Source organism: Pleurodeles waltl, chromosome 4_2, assembly GCF_031143425.1.
Source record: "Pleurodeles waltl isolate 20211129_DDA chromosome 4_2, aPleWal1.hap1.20221129, whole genome shotgun sequence".
In the NCBI taxonomy this organism is placed as follows: domain Eukaryota; kingdom Metazoa; phylum Chordata; class Amphibia; order Caudata; family Salamandridae; genus Pleurodeles; species Pleurodeles waltl.
In genome coordinates, this window is record NC_090443.1 from 184,770,685 (window position 1) to 184,796,027 (window position 25,343).

The 25,343-nt window shown below is 42.0% G+C and overlaps 1 protein-coding gene across 2 annotated transcripts in view; it reads right to left on the bottom strand.

The window, feature by feature from the left end:
- Positions 1–853: 853 nt before the first annotated feature.
- Positions 854–25,343, bottom strand: part of COL2A1 (collagen type II alpha 1 chain) — a 110,740-nt gene continuing 86,250 nt past the window's right edge. For both annotated transcript variants that reach the window (XM_069231048.1, XM_069231047.1), the window contains 11 exons: positions 24,380–24,487; positions 23,565–23,618; positions 21,436–21,543; positions 19,255–19,308; positions 18,709–18,816; positions 17,638–17,691; positions 16,450–16,557; positions 13,666–13,954; positions 3,778–3,965; positions 3,369–3,611; positions 854–2,317 (listed from right to left, as the gene is read on the bottom strand). In XM_069231048.1, the coding sequence (XP_069087149.1) occupies positions 2,171–2,317; positions 3,369–3,611; positions 3,778–3,965; positions 13,666–13,954; positions 16,450–16,557; positions 17,638–17,691; positions 18,709–18,816; positions 19,255–19,308; positions 21,436–21,543; positions 23,565–23,618; positions 24,380–24,487 (1,461 nt within the window). In that variant the 3' untranslated portion in view covers positions 854–2,170. The remainder of the gene's footprint in view (positions 2,318–3,368; positions 3,612–3,777; positions 3,966–13,665; positions 13,955–16,449; positions 16,558–17,637; positions 17,692–18,708; positions 18,817–19,254; positions 19,309–21,435; positions 21,544–23,564; positions 23,619–24,379; positions 24,488–25,343) is intronic.

Sequence of the window (25,343 nt, forward strand, 5' to 3'; positions counted from 1 at the left end):
CAAATCAATGGTTGAGGGTTGAAGAGGGCTGACCCTTTGCCCATTGTATGAATGCTGTTCAGTAGGCTTACCCAACATGTGAATAGCACTCTTAACAGAGCAAGGGCTAAAGGAGGCTGACCAAAAGCCCCAATATGATTTTTTGTATATATTATTGGTTAGTAATTAAACAAAGCTGACAGAAAGATAAACCTCTATTTATACCTTAATGAACAATGTCGCCTTAAGGGTTAATAAACACTGGTTCATAAAATATAACAATATAAAATTTGGTTCGAACTTTCCCTGGTTAAATATTTGCACTGAAAGAAAAGAAAAGAAAAAATGACAAATTTTTTGGATGACCATCTCAAAGTGGAACATTCAATTTTTAATTTTTAATACCTTGTTCATTTTAACAAGTCATGTGCCTGGTTATCCACCTTGTTTCTTCATATTACGATTACAGGGAAAGTGAGTGGCTTGATAAATCTAGAGTAACGTAACACTGCGCAAATCAGTGCATTGTGTTACTCTGCCCAAGGGAGGCATTCTGTGGGTGGAGCATGGACTTTCCTGTGTATCCACCCATGGATTTTGCATTCTGCAGCACAGAGTGAAAGAGGAAAATGCCTCAGAGGATTGTTTTGTGCAGGAAGGTGCTCCTTCCTGCACAAAACTACATTTACTGTTCTCCTTCCAATTGGTACAAGGTATGCCATTGATCTGATGAAATACGAATCACTGTTTTTATTTTTTTTAATTAAACGTTTTTATTTGTGTTGTTTCATTTTGTCATGAAATATCCAAGGTAAGATAAACATCATTCAACAAAGAGTACATTATAAGATGGAAAATAATACAAATAGAAATGTTCAAACAAAATGTGTTTTTATTTTTTATAGAAAAGCTTTCTACCTTTATTGCTGAAAATATAGGGGCTCTAGAAATAGAGACATGTACAGTGTGGCAGAACTATTTCACAGAAGAAAGATTAGTGTTTGAGACGGGCATGTTTCCTATTCTACCACACTTAAAATCCGTATTGCAAAATATTTTAGAAAAATCTATTTTACATATACAAAATAGTACATATCTTCTTTTACTTATCCTTTTTGCCCTTTCCCCTGAATAGGGCCTATGAATTGACCCATTCCCTAACACTTTATACCCCCAACCCAGAACCCCCCTACTCCTCCCACAAGTGTACAGGATAAGACAATTTGAAAAAAGGAATATTTAGAGGTTTTGGGAAAGGGCATTAGGAAATAGTTTGGATCAGACAACACACCTGGCTTTGGAAAGCATTAAAAGAATTTGAATGGCTGTAACCCAAAACTCTTTTTACATTTTATACATCATTCATATGGCTACCGCAATGCTGAATTTATTGCCATCCGCTACAAAGTACTTGGGATGTTCCATGATATTGTCCAACAAATCAGCAGGCGTTCTGTCCTGCATTATTGAATCATCAGAAGCTCCCTTCCTCTTTTAGCCTTCTCTAAACCTACAATCCCAAGATTGGCATGATTATGTCAAGGGAATCCAAAGGACTTTCCTACATAAATCCCAGTTTTTGTTAATGCTACTGTATGTTTACTTCAGCTTCAAGATTTAGTTACTTTTTTTCACCTAGTGTGAGGTAGCTTAAAACAGGGAAGTTAAAGATTTTGTAATAAACTTCCTTCATCTTGGTTGAGAAAAAAAGTTGAGGGCAGGTAATTGCACTGTCCAAGAAATATTTTAGGAACAAAAATGAAAAAGCTGGAAACAGTTTGTACTTTCCAAATGGTTTTATATTAATTGATGATAAAAAATACACATTTGTTTTACAACAATAGCACCATTTTGTTTATTATCATACATAGCACTCCTGCTGAAATTTGCTGGGGGTTGTGTTAAACCTGCACTTCGCACATCCATTTGGGCAGCCTTCAAACATGCTAGTTAGTTTCCCACTTTCACCTGACCCATGGGTCTTTCAAGGAGACAATAAATAAATAACATCATTATTTTATTTCGACTAGTTATGGCATCAGAATACAAAAAAGTCCAAACTATAACCATGTGGATAAAAGGGATTTTGGGGTTGGTTTAGCCTTTCAGTGCAGATGTTCTAAAAGTGATTGGAAAGTACTCAGGCCCTTTGGATTTGTATCTAACTTTATTGGATTGTTGTAAAAGTTTTTTACAAGAAGCAGACTGGGCCAATGTCAACACCAAATTCCTGATCAGCTCCACCAATATCCAGAGGCGCAATGTCCACAATAGGCAGGCGAGATGTCTTCTGCGTTCTGTACTCGATGACTGTCTTACCCCATTTGCCAGTGTGTTTCTAAAAAGCAGAAGCAAAATAATTGAATGATCAACAATTTATTCAGCATGCTTATGCTTCATTATTTGAAACATCCTACACAAACTAATGTACTTTTCACCATTTGCCAGTGTGCTTCTAAAAAGCAGAAGCAAAATAATTGCACGATCAATTATTTATTTAGCATGCTTGTTCTTTTTTTTTATTTTAAGCATCCTACACAAGCTAATGTACTTTTCACTGCCTTTTTCTAAACAATCATTCTACTGACCACCTCTGAACCTCCTGACCTTCCACTCAGTACCAGAACATTTTTTAATTTCTATGCGTTTCCATGGACACCTACCATATTTTTATCTACATTACTTTGCTGGATAGTATTTCCTTACTCGCTTTTAAAGTTCCAACCTTTTCAAGGGCACAAAGGCAGTAACCCTAGTCCCAAAAAGTACAGAATGCAAGGGCCTAAAGATTTGCTGGCTTGAACATGACAGTTTATGGTTCCCTGAACCTGTATCAACTTTCACTAGCTTTCACAGAGCACAGGTTAAATATAAATCATGAATCTGATGCTCATTTTAGTTAAGGTGGTTCATTACATGTTATATAGAAACTTATTTGTGGGTAGCAAAGTTGGGTTGATCCTTGAATTAATTCACATATACCACATCTACTACATTAATTAGAGGAAACTTTAGTAAATAAAAAAATCTGTCTTTTTAATTTTATACATATAATCATTTTGCGAAAGCTAATTTAATATCTAGGTTACTTGATGTTTTATTTGCAGTCCTACATTCCTTCATGAAATAGAATCATTTTTAGCAGTACCTATATAACTAATTACCATTGTGACATCACCTTACAATGACATCCAAACTCTTACAGTACTCAATTTACTGATCTGTGGGAAGATGGGAGACTGAGTTGGCCTTGCTGGGATATGTGCTTATTACCTGTTGATTATTGCTTTTTTCAACAGCAGGCTTGAACATTTCAACCTATGCACCCAGCACTATAGTTGTTATTTTAGTTAATATTGAAGCAATGTGTTTATTAAACTGCAATTTACCTTACAACCATCTTCTAATGCATGGTATGTAAATCGGCTGTTGCCCTCTGCTCTAATCTCCACATCGTTAGATCCTTGCAGGTGAAGAGCTTTCTTTAAGTTGCCATTAGCCTCATCCATGAAAGCAATGCTATTCTTGCAGTGGTAAGTGATGTTCTGGGATGCATCCGTTGACAGCAGACGCAAGAAGGTCATCTGAATACTGGCTGTGTTGGGTGCAGAGCTGTCATCACCATAGCTGAACTGTAGAGTGAAATATGGAACGAGAGCTTTGAATTCATACAACTATGCAGATAATGAAAACATTTAACACACCCACTTTTTAAAATGGCATATTTTTAACCACAAGACCTATCCACAACATTTAACATTCATTATGTGCTACAGAAAAAGGATGGGAAATACTTACTTGAAAGCCACCATTGATTGTTTCACCAAACCAAACGTGCTTCTTGTCCTTGCTTTTGCTTGTCCACCAGTTTTTGCTGGGGATCTTTGATGGATTGGGATAGACACAAGTCTCCCCAGTTTCCATGTTACAGAAAACCTTAATGGCATCCAAAGTGCAACCCTGGTTGGGATCAATCCAATAGTCACCTGCAATGTAAATTCAAACATTAGTGTTCCTTATTTTTTAATGTGCATGATTGTGTTTCTTTTAATAGTTTTTAATTCTAATCAAACATATTTCTATCTGGTTACTACTATAAACAATTTCATTTTAATTACATATAATAACAACAAAACTGGATTCAATCTGTACTTTTAATTTTAGTATCTTCTCATTATCCTTTCAAGAATGGTTAAGTTTTCAGCTTTGACTAGGGCCATTAAGGTAGATCCCAAGTGTAAAGAAATGGCTCCCTGTTGCAGTTACCCCCCACTTTTTGCCTGATACTGATGCTGACTTGACTGAGAAGTGTGCTGGGACCCTGCTAACCAGGCCCCAGCACCAGTGTTCCTTCACCTAAAATGTACCATTGTATCCACAATTGGCACACCCTGGCATTCAGATAAGTCCCTTGTAACTGGTACTTCTAGTACCAAGGGCCCTGATGCCAAGGAAGGTCTCTAAGGGCTGCAGCATGTCTTATGCCACCCTAGAGACCCCTCACTCAGCACAGACACACTGCTTGCAAGCCTGTGTGTGCTAGTGAGAACAAAATGAGTAAGTCGACATGGCACTCCCCTCAGGGTGCCATGCCAGCCTCTCACTGCCTATGCAGTATAGGTAAGACACCCCTCTAGCAGGCCTTACAGCCCTAAGGCAGGGTGCACTATACCATAGGTGAGGGTACCAGTGCATGAGCATGGTACCCCTACAGTGTCTAAACAAAACCTTAGACATTGTAAGTGCAGGGTAGCCATAAGAGTATATGGTCTGGGAGTCTGTCAAACACGAACTCCACAGCACCATAATGGCTACACTGAAAACTGGGAAGTTTGGTATCAAACTTCTCAGCACAATAAATGCACACTGATGCCAGTGTACATTTTATTGTAAAATACACCACAGAGGGCACCTTAGAGGTGCCCCCTGAAACTTAACCGACTATCTGTGTAGGCTGACTAGTTCTAGCAGCCTGCCACAAACCGAGACATGTTGCTGGCCCCATGGGGAGAGTGCCTTTGTCACTCTGAGGCCAGTAACAAAGCCTGCACTGGGTGGAGATGCTAACACCTCTCCCAGGCAGGAATTGTCACACCTGGCGGTGAGCCTCAAAGGCTCACCTCCTTTGTGCCAACCCAGCAGGACACTCCAGCTAGTGGAGTTGCCCGCCCCCTCCGGCCAGGCCCCACTTTTGGCGGCAAGGCCGGAGAAAATAATGAGAATAACAAGGAGGAGTCACTGGCCAGTCAGGACAGCCCCTAAGGTGTCCTGAGCTGAGGTGACTCTAACTTTTAGAAATCCTCCATCTTGCAGATGGAGGATTCCCCCAATAGGGTTAGGATTGTGACCCCCTCCCCTTGGGAGGAGGCACAAAGAGGGTGTACCCACCCTCAGGGCTAGTAGCCATTGGCTACTAACCCCCCAGACCTAAACACGCCCTTAAATTTAGTATTTAAGGGCTACCCTGAACCCTAGAAAATTAGATTCCTGCAACTACAAGAAGAAGGACTGCCTAGCTGAAAATCCCTGCAGCGGAAGACCAGAAGACGACAACTGCCTTGGCTCCAGAAACTCACCGGCCTGTCTCCTGCCTTCCAAAGATCCTGCTCCAGCGACGCCTTCCAAAGGGACCAGCGACCTCGACATCCTCTGAGGACTGCCCCTGCTTCGAAAAGACAAGAAACTCCCGAGGACAGCGGACCTGCTCCAAGAAAAGCTGCAACTTTGTTTCCAGCAGCTTTAAAGAACCCTGCAAGCTCCCCGCAAGAAGCGTGAGACTTGCAACACTGCACCCGGCGACCCCGACTCGGCTGGTGGCGATCCGACACCTCAGGAGGGACCCCAGGACTACTCTGATACTGTGAGTACCAAAACCTGTCCCCCCTGAGCCCCCACAGCGCCGCCTGCAGAGGGAATCCCGAGGCTTCCCCTGACCGCGACTCTTTGAATCCAAAGTCCCGACGCCTGGGAGAGACCCTGCACCCGCAGCCCCCAAGACCTGAAGGACCGGACTTTCACTGGAGAAGTGACCCCCAGGAGTCCCTCGCCCTTGCCCAAGTGGAGGTTTCCCCGAGGAATCCCCCCCTTGCCTGCCTGCAGCGCTGAAGAGATCCCGAGATCTCTCATAGACTAACATTGCGAACCCGACGCTTGTTTCTACACTGCACCCGGCCGCCCCCGCGCTGCTGAGGGTGAAATTTCTGTGTGGACTTGTGTCCCCCCCGGTGCCCTACAAAACCCCCCTGGTCTGCCCTCCGAAGACGCGGGTACTTACCTGCAAGCAGACCGGAACCGGGGCACCCCCTTCTCTCCATTCTAGCCTATGTGTTTTTGGGCACCACTTTGAACTCTGCACCTGACCGGCCCTGAGCTGCTGGTGTGGTGACTTTGGGGTTGCTCTGAACCCCCAACGGTGGGCTACCTTGGACCAAGAACTAAGCCCTGTAAGTGTCTTACTTACCTGGTTAACCTAACAAATACTTACCTCCCCTAGGAACTGTGAAAATTGCACTAAGTGTCCACTTTTAAAACAGCTATTTGTGAATAACTTGAAAAGTATACATGCAATTTTGATGATTTGAAGTTCCTAAAGTACTTACCTGCAATACCTTTCGAATGAGATATTACATGTAGAATTTGAACCTGTGGTTCTTAAAATAAACTAAGAAAAGATATTTTTCTATACAAAACCTATTGGCTGGAGTTGTCTCTGAGTGTGTGTACCTCATTTATTGTCTATGTGTATGTACAACAAATGCTTAACACTACTCCTTGGATAAGCCTACTGCTCGACCACACTACCACAAAATAGAGCATTAGTATTATCTATTTTTACCACTATTTTACCTCTAAGGGGAACCCTTGGACTCTGTGCATGCTATTCCTTACTTTGAAATAGCACATACAGAGCCAACTTCCTACATTGGTGGATCAGCGGTGGGGTACAAGACTTTGCATTTGCTGGACTACTCAGCCAATACCTGATCACACGACAAATTCCAAAATTGTCATTAGAAATTGATTTTTGCAATTTGAAAAGTTTTCTAAATTCTTAAAAGACCTGCTAGGGCCTTGTGTTAGATCCTGTTTAGCATTTCTTTTAGAGTTTAAAAGTTTGTAAAAGTTTGAATTAGATTCTAGAACCAGTTGTAGATTCTTAAAAAGTATTCCAACTACTTTTAGAAGCAAAATGTCTAGCACAGATGTGACTGTGGTGGAACTCGACACCACACCTTACCTCCATCTTAAGATGAGGGAGCTAAGGGCACTCTGTAAAATAAAGAAAATAACAATGGGCCCCAAACCTACCAAAATACAGCTCCAGGAGCTTTTGGCAGAGTTTGAAAAGGCCAACCCCTCTGAGGGTGGCAACTCAGAGGAAGAGGATAGTGACCAGGAGGAAAATTGCCCCCTACCAGTCCTATCTAGGGAGAACAGGGTCCCTCAAACCCTGACTCCAAAAATAATAGTCAGAGATGCTGGTTCCCTCACAGGAGAGACCAACACCTCTGAAATCACTGAGGATAGCCCCAGTGAAGAGGACATCCAGTTAGCCAGGATGGCCAAAAGATTGGCTTTGGAAAGACAGATCCTAGCCATAGAAAGGGAAAGAAAAGAGATGGGCCTAGGTCCCATCAATGGTGGCAGCAACTTAAATAGGGTCAGAGATTCTCCTGACATCCTAAAAATCCCCAAAGGGATTGTAACAAAATATGAAGATGGTGATGACATCACCAAATGGTTCACAGCTTTTGAGAGGGCTTGTGTAACCAGAAAAGTGAACTGATCTCACTGGGGTGCTCTCCTTTGGGAAATGTTCACTGGAAAGTGTAGGGATAGACTCCTCACACTCTCTGGAAAAGATGCAGAATCTTATGACCTCATGAAGGGTACCCTGATTGAGGGCTTTGGATTCTCCACTGAGGAGTATAGAATTAGATTCAGGGGGGCTCAAAAATCCTCGAGCCAGACCTGGGTTGATTTTGTAGACTACTCAGTAAAAACACTAGATGGTTGGTTAACTGGAAATGAAGTGTGTGACTATGTTGGGCTTTATAATTTGTTTATGAAAGAACACATTTTAAGTAACTGCTTCAATGAAAAGTTGCATCAGTATCTGGTAGACCTAGGTCCAATTTCTCCCCAAGAATTGGGAAAGAAGGCAGACCACTGGGTCAAGACTAGGGTATCCAAAACTTCCACTGGGGGTGACCAAAAGAAAGGGGTTACCAAAACTCCCCAGGAGAAAGTGGGTGACACTAGAAACAAAGAAAAAGAGTCCTCTGTAGGCCCCCAAAAACCAGAACAGGTGGGTGGGCCCCAAGACACAACCCAAAACAAAGGTGGGTACCAGGGTAAGAACTGGGATGCCACTAAGGCATGGTGCCACAACTGTAAACAGTCTGGGCACCACACCAAGGACACTTCTTGTCCCAAAAACAAACCCCAGAACAAAATTCCAGGGGTAACCAGTGTAGCCATGGGAGATGACTCCTCAGATGAGGAGGTCTTCCTAGCCTTCAACTGGAAACAGGGCCCAACAGGTGAGTTGGAGATTCCAGAGGGAAGTAGACACTTCCACCACCTACTGGTGAATGGAATCCCAACCACAGCCCTGAGAGACACTTGTGCCAGTCACACTATTGTGCATGACAGGCTGGTGCTCTCAAACCAGTACATCCCAGGTGAGACTGCCAGGGTAAGAGTTAGCCTAGACAGGGTCACTAAGAGGCCTGTGGCGTTAGTGCCCATAGAAGTGGGTGGCACTCTTAGCTGGAGAAGGGTAGTAGTCAGTACAGACCTCCCCCTTGATTGTCTCCTTGGAAATGACTACCCAGAGGTTAGTCAGAGCCCAAGAGAGAAACTGGTCCAGTGCCAGTCCTCTCCCAAGGATTCTGGAAGTCCTGCCTCTGCAGTAAATGCAAGCAGGCCCCAGAAGAAGAAGAAAAGAAAACAGAGTAGGAAGGGTGGACAACCTTTAGCCAAGGTTACAGCAAGCCAAGGAGATTTTGCTCCAGTAGGGGAGAACTCCAAAAATGGCCCTGATAAAGTCCAACCTGACCCACAAGAAGTCCTGGCTAGTCAGGCAACTGTTAAACCTGAGTGGGTGGCTCCTCAGCTAACAGAAGAAAGAGTGGAAGAAGGGTGTTTACTACAAGATGTGGTAACCCCCCACTCTAATACAGCAGACAGGCAACCTGAACCCAAAGAAGCCTATAACTTAGCCCCTTCCCTTTTAGGTGAAGAGCTAAAGGTGTGGTTCTGGGCACTGACAGCTGTCAGTGGCCTCTGCTGGGTGTTAGCCTTTATGGCTGCACTATCCTTAGCATGGTGGTCTGACCCCATGCCAAATAGCAAGTTAGGCCCCCTGACCCTATTGGTCATGGTGGGGTTACTCCAGCTCTGGGTAACCTCTCTGGGTAAGCTAGGGGTAACCCTGGCCAAGATAAGGTTAGCAGAGGTGGATACCTCTAAGACCAAAATAGAAAGAATGGGTGGAGACATTGAAGAGGCAGACAAGAGGCAATTCAGACTAGGTCCTATCACTGTGGAAGTGGGTCAGTTCCCCAAAGGGAATGACCTGAACAGAAGGATGTAAGGCAGAGTAGGCCCTGCAACTAACCAGCCTATTTCTCCTACTCTTCCTCGCCTGACAGACTAGGAAGACTCTCCCAGCTTGGGCTGAGTCTCCTGGCCTGTAGGCTGGGGGGGGCTTGTGTAAAGAAATGGCTCCCTGTTGCAGTTACCCCCCACTTTTTGCCTGATACTGATGCTGACTTGACTGAGAAGTGTGCTGGGACCCTGCTAACCAGGCCCCAGCACCAGTGTTCCTTCACCTAAAATGTACCATTGTATCCACAATTGGCACACCCTGGCATTCAGATAAGTCCCTTGTAACTGGTACTTCTAGTACCAAGGGCCCTGATGCCAAGGAAGGTCTCTAAGGGCTGCAGCATGTCTTATGCCACCCTAGAGACCCCTCACTCAGCACAGACACACTGCTTGCAAGCCTGTGTGTGCTAGTGAGAACAAAATGAGTAAGTCGACATGGCACTCCCCTCAGGGTGCCATGCCAGCCTCTCACTGCCTATGCAGTATAGGTAAGACACCCCTCTAGCAGGCCTTACAGCCCTAAGGCAGGGTGCACTATACCATAGGTGAGGGTACCAGTGCATGAGCATGGTACCCCTACAGTGTCTAAACAAAACCTTAGACATTGTAAGTGCAGGGTAGCCATAAGAGTATATGGTCTGGGAGTCTGTCAAACACGAACTCCACAGCACCATAATGGCTACACTGAAAACTGGGAAGTTTGGTATCAAACTTCTCAGCACAATAAATGCACACTGATGCCAGTGTACATTTTATTGTAAAATACACCACAGAGGGCACCTTAGAGGTGCCCCCTGAAACTTAACCGACTATCTGTGTAGGCTGACTAGTTCTAGCAGCCTGCCACAAACCGAGACATGTTGCTGGCCCCATGGGGAGAGTGCCTTTGTCACTCTGAGGCCAGTAACAAAGCCTGCACTGGGTGGAGATGCTAACACCTCTCCCAGGCAGGAATTGTCACACCTGGCGGTGAGCCTCAAAGGCTCACCTCCTTTGTGCCAACCCAGCAGGACACTCCAGCTAGTGGAGTTGCCCGCCCCCTCCGGCCAATGCCCCACTTTTGGCGGCAAGGCCGGAGAAAATAATGAGAATAACAAGGAGGAGTCACTGGCCAGTCAGGACAGCCCCTAAGGTGTCCTGAGCTGAGGTGACTCTAACTTTTAGAAATCCTCCATCTTGCAGATGGAGGATTCCCCCAATAGGGTTAGGATTGTGACCCCCTCCCCTTGGGAGGAGGCACAAAGAGGGTGTACCCACCCTCAGGGCTAGTAGCCATTGGCTACTAACCCCCCAGACCTAAACACGCCCTTAAATTTAGTATTTAAGGGCTACCCTGAACCCTAGAAAATTAGATTCCTGCAACTACAAGAAGAAGGACTGCCTAGCTGAAAATCCCTGCAGCGGAAGACCAGAAGACGACAACTGCCTTGGCTCCAGAAACTCACCGGCCTGTCTCCTGCCTTCCAAAGATCCTGCTCCAGCGACGCCTTCCAAAGGGACCAGCGACCTCGACATCCTCTGAGGACTGCCCCTGCTTCGAAAAGACAAGAAACTCCCGAGGACAGCGGACCTGCTCCAAGAAAAGCTGCAACTTTGTTTCCAGCAGCTTTAAAGAACCCTGCAAGCTCCCCGCAAGAAGCGTGAGACTTGCAACACTGCACCTGGCGACCCCGACTCGGCTGGTGGCGATCCGACACCTCAGGAGGGACCCCAGGACTACTCTGATACTGTGAGTACCAAAACCTGTCCCCCCTGAGCCCCCACAGCGCCGCCTGCAGAGGGAATCCCGAGGCTTCCCCTGACCGCGACTCTTTGAATCCAAAGTCCCGACGCCTGGGAGAGACCCTGCACCCGCAGCCCCCAAGACCTGAAGGACCGGACTTTCACTGGAGAAGTGACCCCCAGGAGTCCCTCGCCCTTGCCCAAGTGGAGGTTTCCCCGAGGAATCCCCCCCTTGCCTGCCTGCAGCGCTGAAGAGATCCCGAGATCTCTCATAGACTAACATTGCGAACCCGACGCTTGTTTCTACACTGCACCCGGCCGCCCCCGCGCTGCTGAGGGTGAAATTTCTGTGTGGACTTGTGTCCCCCCCGGTGCCCTACAAAACCCCCCTGGTCTGCCCTCCGAAGACGCGGGTACTTACCTGCAAGCAGACCGGAACCGGGGCACCCCCTTCTCTCCATTCTAGCCTATGTGTTTTTGGGCACCACTTTGAACTCTGCACCTGACCGGCCCTGAGCTGCTGGTGTGGTGACTTTGGGGTTGCTCTGAACCCCCAACGGTGGGCTACCTTGGACCAAGAACTAAGCCCTGTAAGTGTCTTACTTACCTGGTTAACCTAACAAATACTTACCTCCCCTAGGAACTGTGAAAATTGCACTAAGTGTCCACTTTTAAAACAGCTATTTGTGAATAACTTGAAAAGTATACATGCAATTTTGATGATTTGAAGTTCCTAAAGTACTTACCTGCAATACCTTTCGAATGAGATATTACATGTAGAATTTGAACCTGTGGTTCTTAAAATAAACTAAGAAAAGATATTTTTCTATACAAAACCTATTGGCTGGAGTTGTCTCTGAGTGTGTGTACCTCATTTATTGTCTATGTGTATGTACAACAAATGCTTAACACTACTCCTTGGATAAGCCTACTGCTCGACCACACTACCACAAAATAGAGCATTAGTATTATCTATTTTTACCACTATTTTACCTCTAAGGGGAACCCTTGGACTCTGTGCATGCTATTCCTTACTTTGAAATAGCACATACAGAGCCAACTTCCTACACCAAGGACCTACATAATTGTGCTGTTTTGTCTGGAAAACTGATTATTTACAGTCAAATCTATAGCAATTTAATCCATGACATTCTTTTAAAAAAAAAAAAAAAAAAAGCACTCCTGCTATTGTTAGTAGTGCTACTGAATTTATATAGCATACTTCAGCATGACAAAGCGCTCTATGGGCACCAAACATAAAAGCTGCATTTCATTTGAACAACAACATATTTCATTTCATAGTAATAAATACTTAGACTCTCATTGGTGTTTTGAGTAACTTCATTGTAGTGATACTAGCCAGGGAAACTATAATACTATGGGGTACAGTTTTCTCCAGTGTGGTCCTGCCTTCCCATTCCAAGGTGCTTGGCTCAGAATGTGGGATAACATTGAATGCTATTCTTTTTGTCATGTTTGACAACATCTGAAGGACTGATAGTATTGAGGTTTGTACTTCAAAAATGTCATCAGATTTCACCTGGCAAAATTGTTCTGTGAAAAAGCACTAAGTTTGTGCAAAATATGTGAACTGAGGGCATTAAAATGAGCTACACAAGAGTGCATTGCTTCATACTACTCCAAACCCTCTCGGATTCAAGTAAGTCATTTTCTCCCAATGACACCTCTAGGAATCACTGTGTAGACACTTTTAAGCCACAGCAGATATGCGGTCTCCTTTGAAATGGATTGGAGCCTACTTTCTTTGTATGGTGTCTAACTGCTGGATTGAATATCTGTGGAGTGTGAGGGAAAGATCAACATGAATACAATCCATGAAATGTTCTATAGTAGTCTTAGAACAGAGCTGAGAGGTGATTCCTAACAAGCTCCTAATAATGATAACAGTAATGTCATATTAATTACAATATGCTTTAAAAGTGCCTCATATGACATTTATGTCATAGTATATTCCATTGCTGGTGGGAGTATTACCCAGTTTAATGGTGCTCGGTTAGCATAGAAGGAGCTTATTTCGCTGGTCAGCTCATGATCTGCAGATCAGACAACTTGATGGTTCAATTATTATTTATGTCTGATTAACATATGGTTACCAAGGATTTACTGAATATGAATATCTCTAGAGGTGGTTAGCTACACATAATAGGCTATACAAGGGTTATGATTCACTCAATCACTCACATGACTTCATAGTCACCTTTGTGTTTGCACTATTCCCTGATAGTTTGGACACCTATCGTCTGTAATAACCACTGCAATAATTTGTTTACACAGAAAAATATACAATTCCCAAGTACAAAAGTCCAAAGGACTCAATCTGGAAGCACATACCACTCTTCCACTCAGGATGGCACAGCTTCAGGTCACGGCAAGTACGGGCTGGATTTTTCCTGCTGCCTTCAGGGCTACGAATGCTTTCAATTTGGTTGTTCAGAGATTTCAGTGTAGCATCAACCTCAGCATCATGCTGGCGAAGTGAGCTTGAGGCCTGGTCAGCTCGCATGTAACGGAGAGGATCAGGTCCTTTCTCAGGTTGAGACAAACCAGCAAAGGCAGACATGTCAATGCCAGGACCTGGAGGACCAGGTGGACCAGGTGGGCCAGTGTTACCGGGAGGGCCCTATGGGAGTCGAAGAGAAATTAGAGTTACTTTGAAAAAAATATTTTTTTTTAATCCACTAGATTTTTTTAAACTATTATTTTCATGAAACATTGACAAGTTAAAACATGTTCATTGTGTACAGTGACTTCTAATCTTTATAACTGTTCATCTATTAGAGGGAAAGATTTTCCATGTCAAGGAGGGCTCAATCCTACATGTGGATTGTGCTAATACTTACCAGTGTAGTGTACAGACTGTGCAGTTACTATTTCTGTTATATATTATTATTTGATTTTACTAGGTAGCTCTAAACCAGGGGTCTACAATGAGTAGATTGGGAGCTACAGGTAGCTTACAAGCACCCTCATAGTAACTCTCAGAGGTACAGCCAAGACAAGTACCTCATTCAGAGAGTCTGTGCATATTCAAAAAATACAGCAACGCTTGTCTCAAGATTTGTAAAGTAACATCCAGCCAAACCAATTGCAGGGTCTCATGAAAACCTTCAGACACAACCTGTATCTGCCTACAGGTCTGACACATGACTCTGTCTCCCCTCTAAATCTAGCTAAGTCACAAGGTGATTTGCCATGTTGTAGCCACATCATCTGCATGAACAATAAATGAAATAAGAGTGCCATGAAAAATGTGAGCAGTAACAATTGCTGACCCACCAAAGAATGGGATTGCAGGAGCCGTAATGAAAATCTTAGTGGGTGCATGGTCAGCCAAAAAGCTGAGGAGAGTTAGATATCGATCCAGAGGTGTGACATTTAGGAGCCTCTTGTGCATTCATCTGTTTCTGTGTATGTACGTGTACACATTCACGTTGTCTATTTCAAATTGTGTAATTCTCTAATAAACAATGTTCCCCACTGGAAGCCTAAATAGAAAACTGATGTTTTAAATGCAAAACTTGATTTTTGGAAGAATTGTTTTTCCTCAAAAGTTGTGTTTTTTTTACCCACGATGGAAAGTGGTATTTCGTAGAAAAGTATGTGTGTTTTCACAAGCCGACATGCTGATGAAGACAAAAGGCTGAAATTCCAAAACACATATAAAGTTAATAGTTGAATGATAAGTCAATTGAAAATGGGGTGACTTATTGCTATGATTACATCGTTTGTACTAGAGGATTTGCACTGCTTTTGCTGTTACTTCATTAGTCAAATGGATGTATTTAATATTGATAAGTGTTTTAGTGGCATTTCTGCTGGTGACCTTGCCAGAAATATTTGGGTTGTCACTACTGATAATCCTGCTTAGCATTGTCATAGTGTAATGTTAACATGTGTTCACTATTTTCAGTGATAAATTTGCTAACAGCTAAGGAAGACTTTTCCATGAGCAGGTGTAACTCTCAGTTAAAAAAACGTTGGCGATCCTTTCTCTAAACCCATCAATATATGTAGGATGCAAGCCAACTAATGAAACACAAAGGTGTTATGATGCTGAAGAGGGTGTTGTTAGATATGCATTCCAACGGCATGTGTTGCCACTGAAAATGTAGTGCATACATAAAACAGTCCCTCTTGGAAGCAGTGGATGATGAAACTGGATAGACTGGTGATCCTTGTTAGAATCTAAATGATACCAGAACACGATCAGTTACAAATGAATCAGGGATTGATAGATAGCATGCCATTTTGATGCCAACAAGGATCACCAGTCCTATTCAGTTTCATCATTTGTCCATCCTTTATTGATAACACAGTCTTTAATTTGTGCTCAGCACTCTCTTTCTTAGTACTCCTTCTCAATATGTGTCACTAAACTTGCTGTGCTTGCCTACTGTTTTGGTTCACCATTTCTGATATGGGGCTATGGAATAGGAGTTGTAGGAAGAAATAAGTCATAACTCATAGGGCATATTTGATCTAATGTATGGCAATAGGTGAAACATTATCCAGTAGAACATATATTTATGAGACGCTACTGATAAGAGGCTGTTAAAAATCCTTCATGCTTATAGTCAAAAGTATTTATAATCATAAACAGCAGTTTATATCCCAATAATTCATCCAGTGATCTGATTTGTTTTTGGTGATGACATGAATATTTCTGACGGTCACTGTTATCTTTAACAAAAGATATTGAGATAAGTAGTTTAGAAATAACCACATCTCTACTAAGACAATTGTGTGATGTGCTCTTAGATAACTAAGAATGAGGACAGTGAAAGTACCCAACTAAGTATGAATAAACACTATAAACGCTGACCTTTTGTTTTGAGAATTAGAGTTGAATAAAGGTGGTTGAGGTAATGTATACCTTTTAGATAGAGGAAATAATAAATATTTAATATCTGTGAACCATACCAAGCTAAAGCTCAGTACATGGATTATGCATTTGTTTTTGCCCTCTGTATAATCTTTCGTGTTATCAAGGCTGTTTATAGATCTTGTGCTTGCCTTGACTGACTCATGGTGTAACATAAACAGAGATGTGCCTTTAAATTTAAGCATAATTGTGCATTTAACTGTACTCTGAAGCTAATGTTGTGATATACTTACAGCAGGGCCAGTTTCACCACCACGACCCCTGGGACCAGGAGGACCAATTGGACCAGGCAAACCATTAGAGCCGTCTTTACCAGAAGGACCAACCGGGCCAGGAGGACCCTAAAATTATACCAAGAAAAGAGTTAGGAGACTGCTTGCAAATTAATTTCATACCATCAAGTATGCTAAAAACAAATGAAAAATAAGTGGCATACCAAACAATAAGGGCCTGATTTAAGGAAAGCGGCACTACAGACAGTGCAGCCCCACTTTTCTTGCACCCCTAAGCACCCCCTACCGCCACCATGCGTGCGCCATATTTAAAGTACGGCGCACCATGGTGCAGGGTAGGGGGCAATAGCGTCAGAATTCCTGACGCTACTGAGGTACTCTGCCGGATTAGAGCCAACATTTTGGCACTCCTCCTACAGAGTACATAGGCGCCCATTATATTCAATGGCATGCTCCTTTTGACAAGTGCTCTGACCAGGCGTTAAAAGTGCGAAAAAAATGGCGCAATGAAATCTCTTAGATTTCTTTGCACCACTTTTTCAGCCCCTCTAACGGGGGAACGCCCCCCTTGCATACATTATGCCTGGTGCAGGCATAATGTGGCACAAGGGTTTACAAAGTGGCACAATGCATGCATTGCACCACTTTGTAAGTATGGCGCGTGTAAAAAAAGCCACTTTAGTGCCGCCTTCCCATCACAAAAATGATGCTATGGGGGTGCTAAGATGGAGCTAGGGCCTCTTAAATCAGACTCTCACAATCCTAAACTTGCCTGCAATGGGGGATGGTCTTACAAAGTAGGAGCATATTTTTTACTGTCAACATATGCATCTTGTTCGCGTCTTAGATGCTAACAAGCTAAATAAAGAAGAATTATTTTCATGTCACACTAACCAAAAAACAATTAAACATTGGGACACATTTTTTATTGAAAGAAACAGGTTTTTAAACATTCTAAATCTGCTTAGTATCACCTACTCCTGGCTGGGTGAAGGTATCTAGGGCCTGATTTATGAAAAGTTAGCGCCGCCTTTGCATCATTTTTTGATGCAAAAGCGTGCAAAGTATACGCCACTTTTGCGTCAAAAAATTATGCAAAGGCGGTGCTAACTTTTCATAAATCAGGCCCCTAGTGTTTACCATGAGTCAAGGTATTTTCTCTGTTATAGATACATGGTTGATACTTACTCTGGGACCAGCAGGGCCAGACGGACCAGTTGCACCTTGATCACCAGCTGTGCCCTATTGAAGGAAGATAGTCAAAGCATCATTTATGGTTTACCATCTACTAGGTCATTTGTACATACTTTCTGTGACATTGTAACATTATTATGCAGTAATGCAATAGCACAAGTGAATTAGAAGCCTGCTCCACATGCAAGATCAAACTATTAGCTGTTTTTTCTATAAAAATGCCTTGTGCTTGTATCAAATATTCTGTGAAACAACGTTGATGTAAAAGAGCTCATAAATGGAAGACAGTTAATGCATTTCTATACCTCAGCAGCACAGAAAACTATAATCAATAGCATTCGGTGAAGCTCAGTACCCTGGGTTTCCGTTCATCTTTATTGTTTTTCAGTACCTTTCAGACTCCTAGTTACTGGGACTGCTGCAATTGTATGATTTACTCAGAAATATGTAACACTATGGTTGAACCCTTAGCCATAAAGGATATGAGTGTTACAAGTGTGAATCAAAAATATGCTTCACTTTAAAATTAGATTGTTCCTTGAGAAAATTCATGATTTTTATTGGAATCAAGGTAAAACTACTGCTGTGGTAATAGGTCCTGCAAGATCCAAAATCAATGGAAAGAAAAGGAAATTAAGTCCTAGGGCCGCCTCTATTCTGCACTGGAGCTTGCTGCAGCACTTTTATTTTTGAAAATGCAATCTACTAATCTAGCAGGCCCAACTAGGCCTCGATAAACTTCCCAAAAGATGTCTATATAGGAGATTTATCCCAAAAATGTTTCATCATTTTTCTCCAGCAAAACCTATTTATTCAATTTTTCATCCACAATATTCACTTTTAAAACCTTGCCAACCTTTGAGCAATTAGAAACTTGAGGGAGAGTAAAAATACCTTAATGAAGTTGCCGAGAGTCAACTTGACTAATGTCACTTATTGCTATTTGAGGCACTCTTTTATATTTTAGTATCCTGTGTAACAGAGATGATAGTGCCCACAAACCAGTAGTGTTCTGTGTGCAATGTTTTCATGAAGCATAAGATGTGTTTTTAAACTAATACTTACAGGAGGACCAGGCAGACCCTGAAGACCTGTAAAACCTCTGTGACCTTTTTGTCCTCTCTCACCAGCCTCACCAGCTTCACCCTTGTCACCGCGAGGGCCTTGTGGACCCTAGAACAATGGTAAATGAAAATGGGTAACTCATCACATTGCTTTTTTCGTAAAGCTTTCAATCACGATCTTAGAGGAACAGGTAAGTAAGTTACTGGTTAACAAAACAGATATTCTGATTAGATAATATTTTCTTAAAAATATATATGTTATACATATTAATATTACTTTTCTCACTAACATTTACAGATTCTGCATTCTTGTTAATCAGAGCGAAGCACCAACCTTGCTTTAATACAGTATACTGCTTTAATATATTATACTATACAAAAATGTATACAGAAGTAAATCATACAATAATTAGATGTGTTTTAGCATAGTATATATTGATGTTATTCTGTTTATGTTATTCTGTTTGTGTTCTACACAAATATCTATCGGTCATACAAAGGATAAAGCAGATTTTACACCTAGATATGGAAAACAGAAGCTACTTACAGGCATACCACGAGCGCCAGCAGGACCAGATGGACCCAACGGACCTTGAGGACCCTATGGGAAAAGGAATAACGTATATTCATCATATTTAGGAAGCAGAATAAACTACTGCACCTACTCATTGTGTGAGTGCATTTCTCAGCAAAATAATGTCTCCTCTGTTCTGTAAAATAAAGATAAGCCAATATGACTAATTCCGCTCTTTAATTTGTGATTAGATTTCGAGTTAACTTTCTTTTGAAAATTTTGAGTTAAATGTTTTGATTATCCAGAAACAAAAATAATTTCTTCTTTAGTCCTCCAAAAGTCCGCTGACCTACTGCAGTACTGCATGATTTGAGCAAATGTGATTTTTACAGACTGAACAATGGCACAAAAAAAATGAGATTCTGTCTTATGTAGCAAATTGCAAACTAGGGCTATTCTTGTAGCATAAAAAGATTGATAGTATTTTTCTTCCCTTTTTCTAATTATGTTTTTTGATACTGGCCAGGAAATACCCACTAACTGGGTGGTAGAATTACACTGATCAAAGGCTTCTCAAGTAACCTCTGAGCAGGATGCACATTGTGGAAGAGGAAACGTGCAGTGTGATAACTTAGGGCCTCATTTACAAAGCCTATGGCAAAGGGTGCAGCAGCAAGTGCCTTGATGTGTCACCCTGCACCACTGGGAAAGGGCAGAAATGTGTCTTATCTACAGAATACAACGCATTTAAGTCCCCTCCCCCTGGGGTGGCACACAAATTGCTGTCTAGTGCCAACACAGGCACTCTTGCACCATGGTGCTTGATACCTACATTGCAGGGATGATTGTTTATGTGCGGGAAGGGACACCTTCCTGCACAAAACCAATCCTAAGGGTTGTTTTTCCTCTTTCTATGTGTGCTGCAGAATGCAGCACACATAGAAAGAGGAAAAACCTGGAAAAATAAAGATATCTCTCCCGTTGCATCATTGTTATGCCACCCATCACGTGGCATAGGAAGCTAACGCATTCCCAGACTTGTAAATCTGGGAATGCATCAGATTCCTTCAGGTTCCATGGATGTTGCTTGGGAACACCCCAAGCAGCACCCATGGAACACTCCTTTCACACAGTGTTATGCATGAAAAGTGTCCATATTTACAAAGCCAGGAAAAGCCACGCAAGTTGGCTTTGCATGGCTTTTTGAATATGGGCTGGTACACTGCGCCACCAGAACGTAAAAAACTAATTACGCTCTGGTAGTGCAGTGTGCTGCTAGGGCCTCGTAAATGAGGCCCTTAGTTACCTTCCCTTACGCCACTGTCTTACTGTGGTAAATATATAGGACCTCAAAGTGCTTCTCACATTGTTGTGTATAACTGGTCTAAGATATGGAAGGGAAACACAATGCCTATCTTCCTTAATTCTTCAGTATTGTGGTGCTTTAACAAGTTCAGCCTTTGATGCAGTCAAGACATTCCAAAGCCTTAGTTTCAAGGCAAGTGCAATCTCAACTTTAGACTTTGTAACCCCGGAACTTGCTTTTCTGAGTACATTTTACAGGCACAGAGCAGAAGGAAAATATGGTATTTTTTACAGTTTAGTGAAGGGTTCTGGTAGACAGTCCCTGGGAAATCATTCCTGGGCCCATATCACAGAAAGATCATACTGCTCTGGTCTGGGCGGCAGACCGGGTCAATGCGTCCTATTACAATGAATGTGCTGCTCCCAGTGCAGCTGTGAACACCTGCCTGTTCTGCAGAATAGTGCATCACTCTGGAGGCAGCACCTATTCTGCATTTGAAAAGGGGGCAGACACCCCCTTCCACTTAGGTGCAGTGAGTTTTTGCACCCACCTGCATGGGGATGTCTGGAGGGTCCACAGGACCCTTGCCCCCTTCCACAGGGTGCAGTTGTGGCATGCTGACTGTGCACTATCTCTTTGTGGCACATAATTAGTGTCTGTGCAGAGGCAGTGTTTCCTCATTTGCATTGTGCTCAGCCCCATACAAATTAGGTCACACCCTCTTGAGATTCTGTCAGCCCAGACACAATATACCAAACTGCTCCAGTGGTTAAAGTACTGGGCGCACTCCCCTGTGGCACCCCCAGGACATTTTTGATAGTACCAACCTGTATATGTTTATCATAATGTTAAATTACACAAGCCTGCCAAATGGGGGTCATTTCATATTTCATAAAAAAGGTACTTACAGCTTCACCTCTATCTCCCTGCTTGCCAGTTGGACCAACAGGTCCCGGAGATCCAGGAGCACCAGGAGCTCCTGGAGCGCCAACTGGCCCAGTTTCACCACGGTCACCCTGCAAGGAAACAAATATATTTTGAGTTGTGTTTGCATGAAATAGCAGCTGCTAATCAAAACATAATAATCTGTGCATCCTTTACAAACATGTTCAAAGTTCTCACTTATGTTATAGGTCATTATGAATCACTGCACTAGTCCACAAAAAACATATGCTCTGATCATAAGAATGTAGATAATATGTCAATTTTTCTAGAATTCGATGCAACATTTCTAACTTTGAAATTCAAATGTGAGCAGCTTTATCTGTGATTTTGTATCTTAGTACATCAAAGTGCCAAATAGTTGGGTCTAAATTACATTTTTGCAGGTCAAAAGTAGGGGGTGCAGATTACACTCTGACTTTTTGTGACCTGCCAGTGATTTTGTGAAGTGACTTATTCACTAATAGATCACATCGCAACAATGCTCTTATTAAGAGTGTCACAAAATTACCTGCCTAATGAATATTAATTAAGCAGATTGTTATATGCAACCCTCTGTGACTTGTGTTCACATTTCCAATTGGGAAACCTTTTATTAAAAATAGCGCATATCTCCTGAATAGACAAGTTATGCTGTAAGAAAAAGTTGGCTATCTGGGAAGACATTGAGCTGAGGATGCCGGAGTCCCATTGACCACTATTGATTCCCTCTGAGGCCTCCCAATATTATTCCCAGTGGGGAGGCCACATGGACAGCTTCCCCTTTGTGAACCAAATACCACATTTACTCATTAATTAGTATCTGATCAATGCTTTGCAACCAAAGTTTCAGTCAAAAACAATAATAGATGCCCGTGACAATCACAGTTAGGAGGGAAAGTCTATTTCACACCCATTCTTAACTGCAATTTGAAATGAGTTGGAGAACTGCCTTTGCAAGTCAGAAAGGATTTTTTTCCCCACAAAAAAAGAAATATAGTTAAAAAAGCACCAGCTAGCTGTGTGGCACTTTAGTCTGAAAGACAAATGAATACCAATTTATAAAAAATTATAGTCTGGTGTCTTTACATTTTACTATTAATCGTAAACTTTTAAAACTATGTTGAAGCTAATGTCACTATATATTGTATTGTATTGTAATAGTATTTATATAGCGCTTACTACCCCTGACAAGGCGTCGAAGCGCTTTTCGCCAAGTAGCACGCTACTCCGGAACCCAAAAGGAATTAGTGGTGGGTTAGTATAGGGAAGTATAGGGAAATAGGAGTACAGTTTTAGTATTATTATGAGTTAATTTGAGGTGCGGATATGCAAGTTTGTTAGTTGGATTGACTGGAGTAATGGAGGGGTGAAGGAGGGAAGAATCCATAAGTGTTAATTGGGAGTTTATGGTAATAAGATTTATGCTTGGGATGAGTAAAGGGAGGATGGAGGAGGGAAGAGTCTGTGGAAAGGGTTAGGGAGATCATAGTAGCAGGGTGAGATAAATGAGGGAGAATTTAGCAGGGTTGTTTGGGAGATCATGGTAGTAAAGTGAGTTTTGGGTGAGTTAGATGTGGAAGAGGAGGGAAGAGCTGAGGCAGGGTTATTTAGGAGAAGAAAGTAGTAGAATGGATTTGGGATGAGCCAGAGTGGGAATGGTGGATAGATTGATCGAGACATGACATGGGTAGACAAAGTGTGATATAAAATAAGAGCAGGGATTCATAAGTATCTAGTATAACAACTTATCTAGGAGTTATGACCTATGAACATGTTAAGCATAGGATACCATACACACATATATACACACACATATGTACATACATATACATATTTAAATCATGAGTAAATATACATTAAACAGGTTTAAAGAGTATGTGTGTAGTTTATTGTTATGACATAGTAGCGATACATATTTTCTAAAAAAAGAATATATATATATATATATATATAAAACTAGAATATATGCAGTCCATAGCTGTTTGAATATGGTGGTTATGAAGTAAAGAGCCAACTCTTGAGTAGTTTTCAATATCATAAACTAATGTCATAATATATGCCAAACTTTTAATAACATCTATGACAAAATCTGCAGGCGGTACAAATAACTCACCTTAATGCCAAGAGCCCCATCTCTACCAGGGGGACCATCTGAGCCAGGGTTGCCCTATAAAAGAAAAGAATGTGGAATCGTGATTCATACCATCCAGTAAAGGGATAATGAGAATTTTACATAAATTGTCTTTGTTACTGCCACATTCAGTTTGACTGTTTATTCATTCATTGACAGGCAATCAAGACCATCCAGCATTTAAACATTACCAAGTTTTACATTTTTTAAGAGGTTTTTGCTTTCTAGGGGATGAAGTAAACATGTCACCTGTTGCTGACAGTGGTAGCACAAGTGTTGGGGTTGAGTTATTTCCTCGCAAAGGTCTATCTGCCTCTTAGAACATACAATGAGGTCATTTTTGTGGTTGAATACGGACATGTCATTCAGCACTTCAAAACAAAACCAGACACGCAAAACTCTCTGATGATACAGGCAACACTGGAGAATGTCTTTGTGCATGAAATCTTTAGAGTGGGAACCTGTTTTGAAGACAGGTGCTAGTATATCTTTTAACTAAGAGATTAGTCCACCAATTATAGACATCCCAGTAAATACAGCAGTAGCAGTTAGGTAGCAAATATATTTACTGGCAGTCCAAACCAACATACTCAGAGGATGTCTATTAATTTGGGGGAATACACTGGAAACATTTGTGGACATAACTGGGAGGTCAGCAATATTTCAGTCATACCTCCCTTGATTTCTACAATTGTAATGTGGGATAGAAGAATGCCCTGTAAAACTGTCACCAAACATTACTTCTATTTGCCACATTACCAGAAGGTTTGGTTCAAATGATCTCTTAGGTTCCTTACTTCACGCCCAGGTTCTCCAGCAGGGCCAGTCAGACCAGGAGGGCCAACAGGACCAGAGGGGCCACGGTCACCAGCAGATCCAGGGGCCCCTTGTTTGCCAGGTTCTCCCTTTAAAGAAATAGGGAATGCCATTATTCAAGGTAATAAACACATTTGATCAGCTGTGTAGTGTACATACAGAATACAATTCCATAGCATTAAAACACCACCTGGCCTGGTCATTTATGCTATTTCTCTGCCTCCCCTAACTTAGAGGACTCCTAGACCGCTGATGGCCCGTTATATACCAAGCTTTTAAGTTATTTCCCTGATTTTGTCAGTGCTGTTTCTGATGGAAAGGTATTCAAAAGGTTTTCCTTCTTAATTTACCGGGTTTGATTTCTATATAATTTTCTTGTTAAGTGATGTTTTCTGATAGTAAACATTTCAAATCAATTTAATAATATTGCTTTCTGGCTTGATTTGTAGTTTAGGGTTTGTGGAAATCATTTTAGGTATGTCGTGACACAAAATATAGTTTGTGGTTCTGTGCATTCCAGGCCCTGATTTTGCTACTGCACTCACGTCCCTATTTGCAATCACCCATCACATTGAACCATTCTCTAGATGGGCTATTTTTACCTTCAGTTATGTCCCCTTTTATATGGAGTATTTTGGCCCTTAGTAAACAACAGACATTCCTAATGAAGAGGATTTTGACAAATAGCTTTTGGATGTGCTAAATAGATTATTTAATTTGCAATAGGAGGTTGTACTAAAAGACAAATAGATGAAATATGTTGACTGCACAGTGGATAAGAACCACAGAACGGAAACTATAATTGACTGAGGCCAGAACTACACTGATAATCACAGCGAAAAGGCTCATACACAGTGTCAGTTAGTGATGAGCCACAGCAATTACTACATCTCTATGGATTGTATATTAAATATGATCTTAACAGTAAACTTGACCATTGGTAAA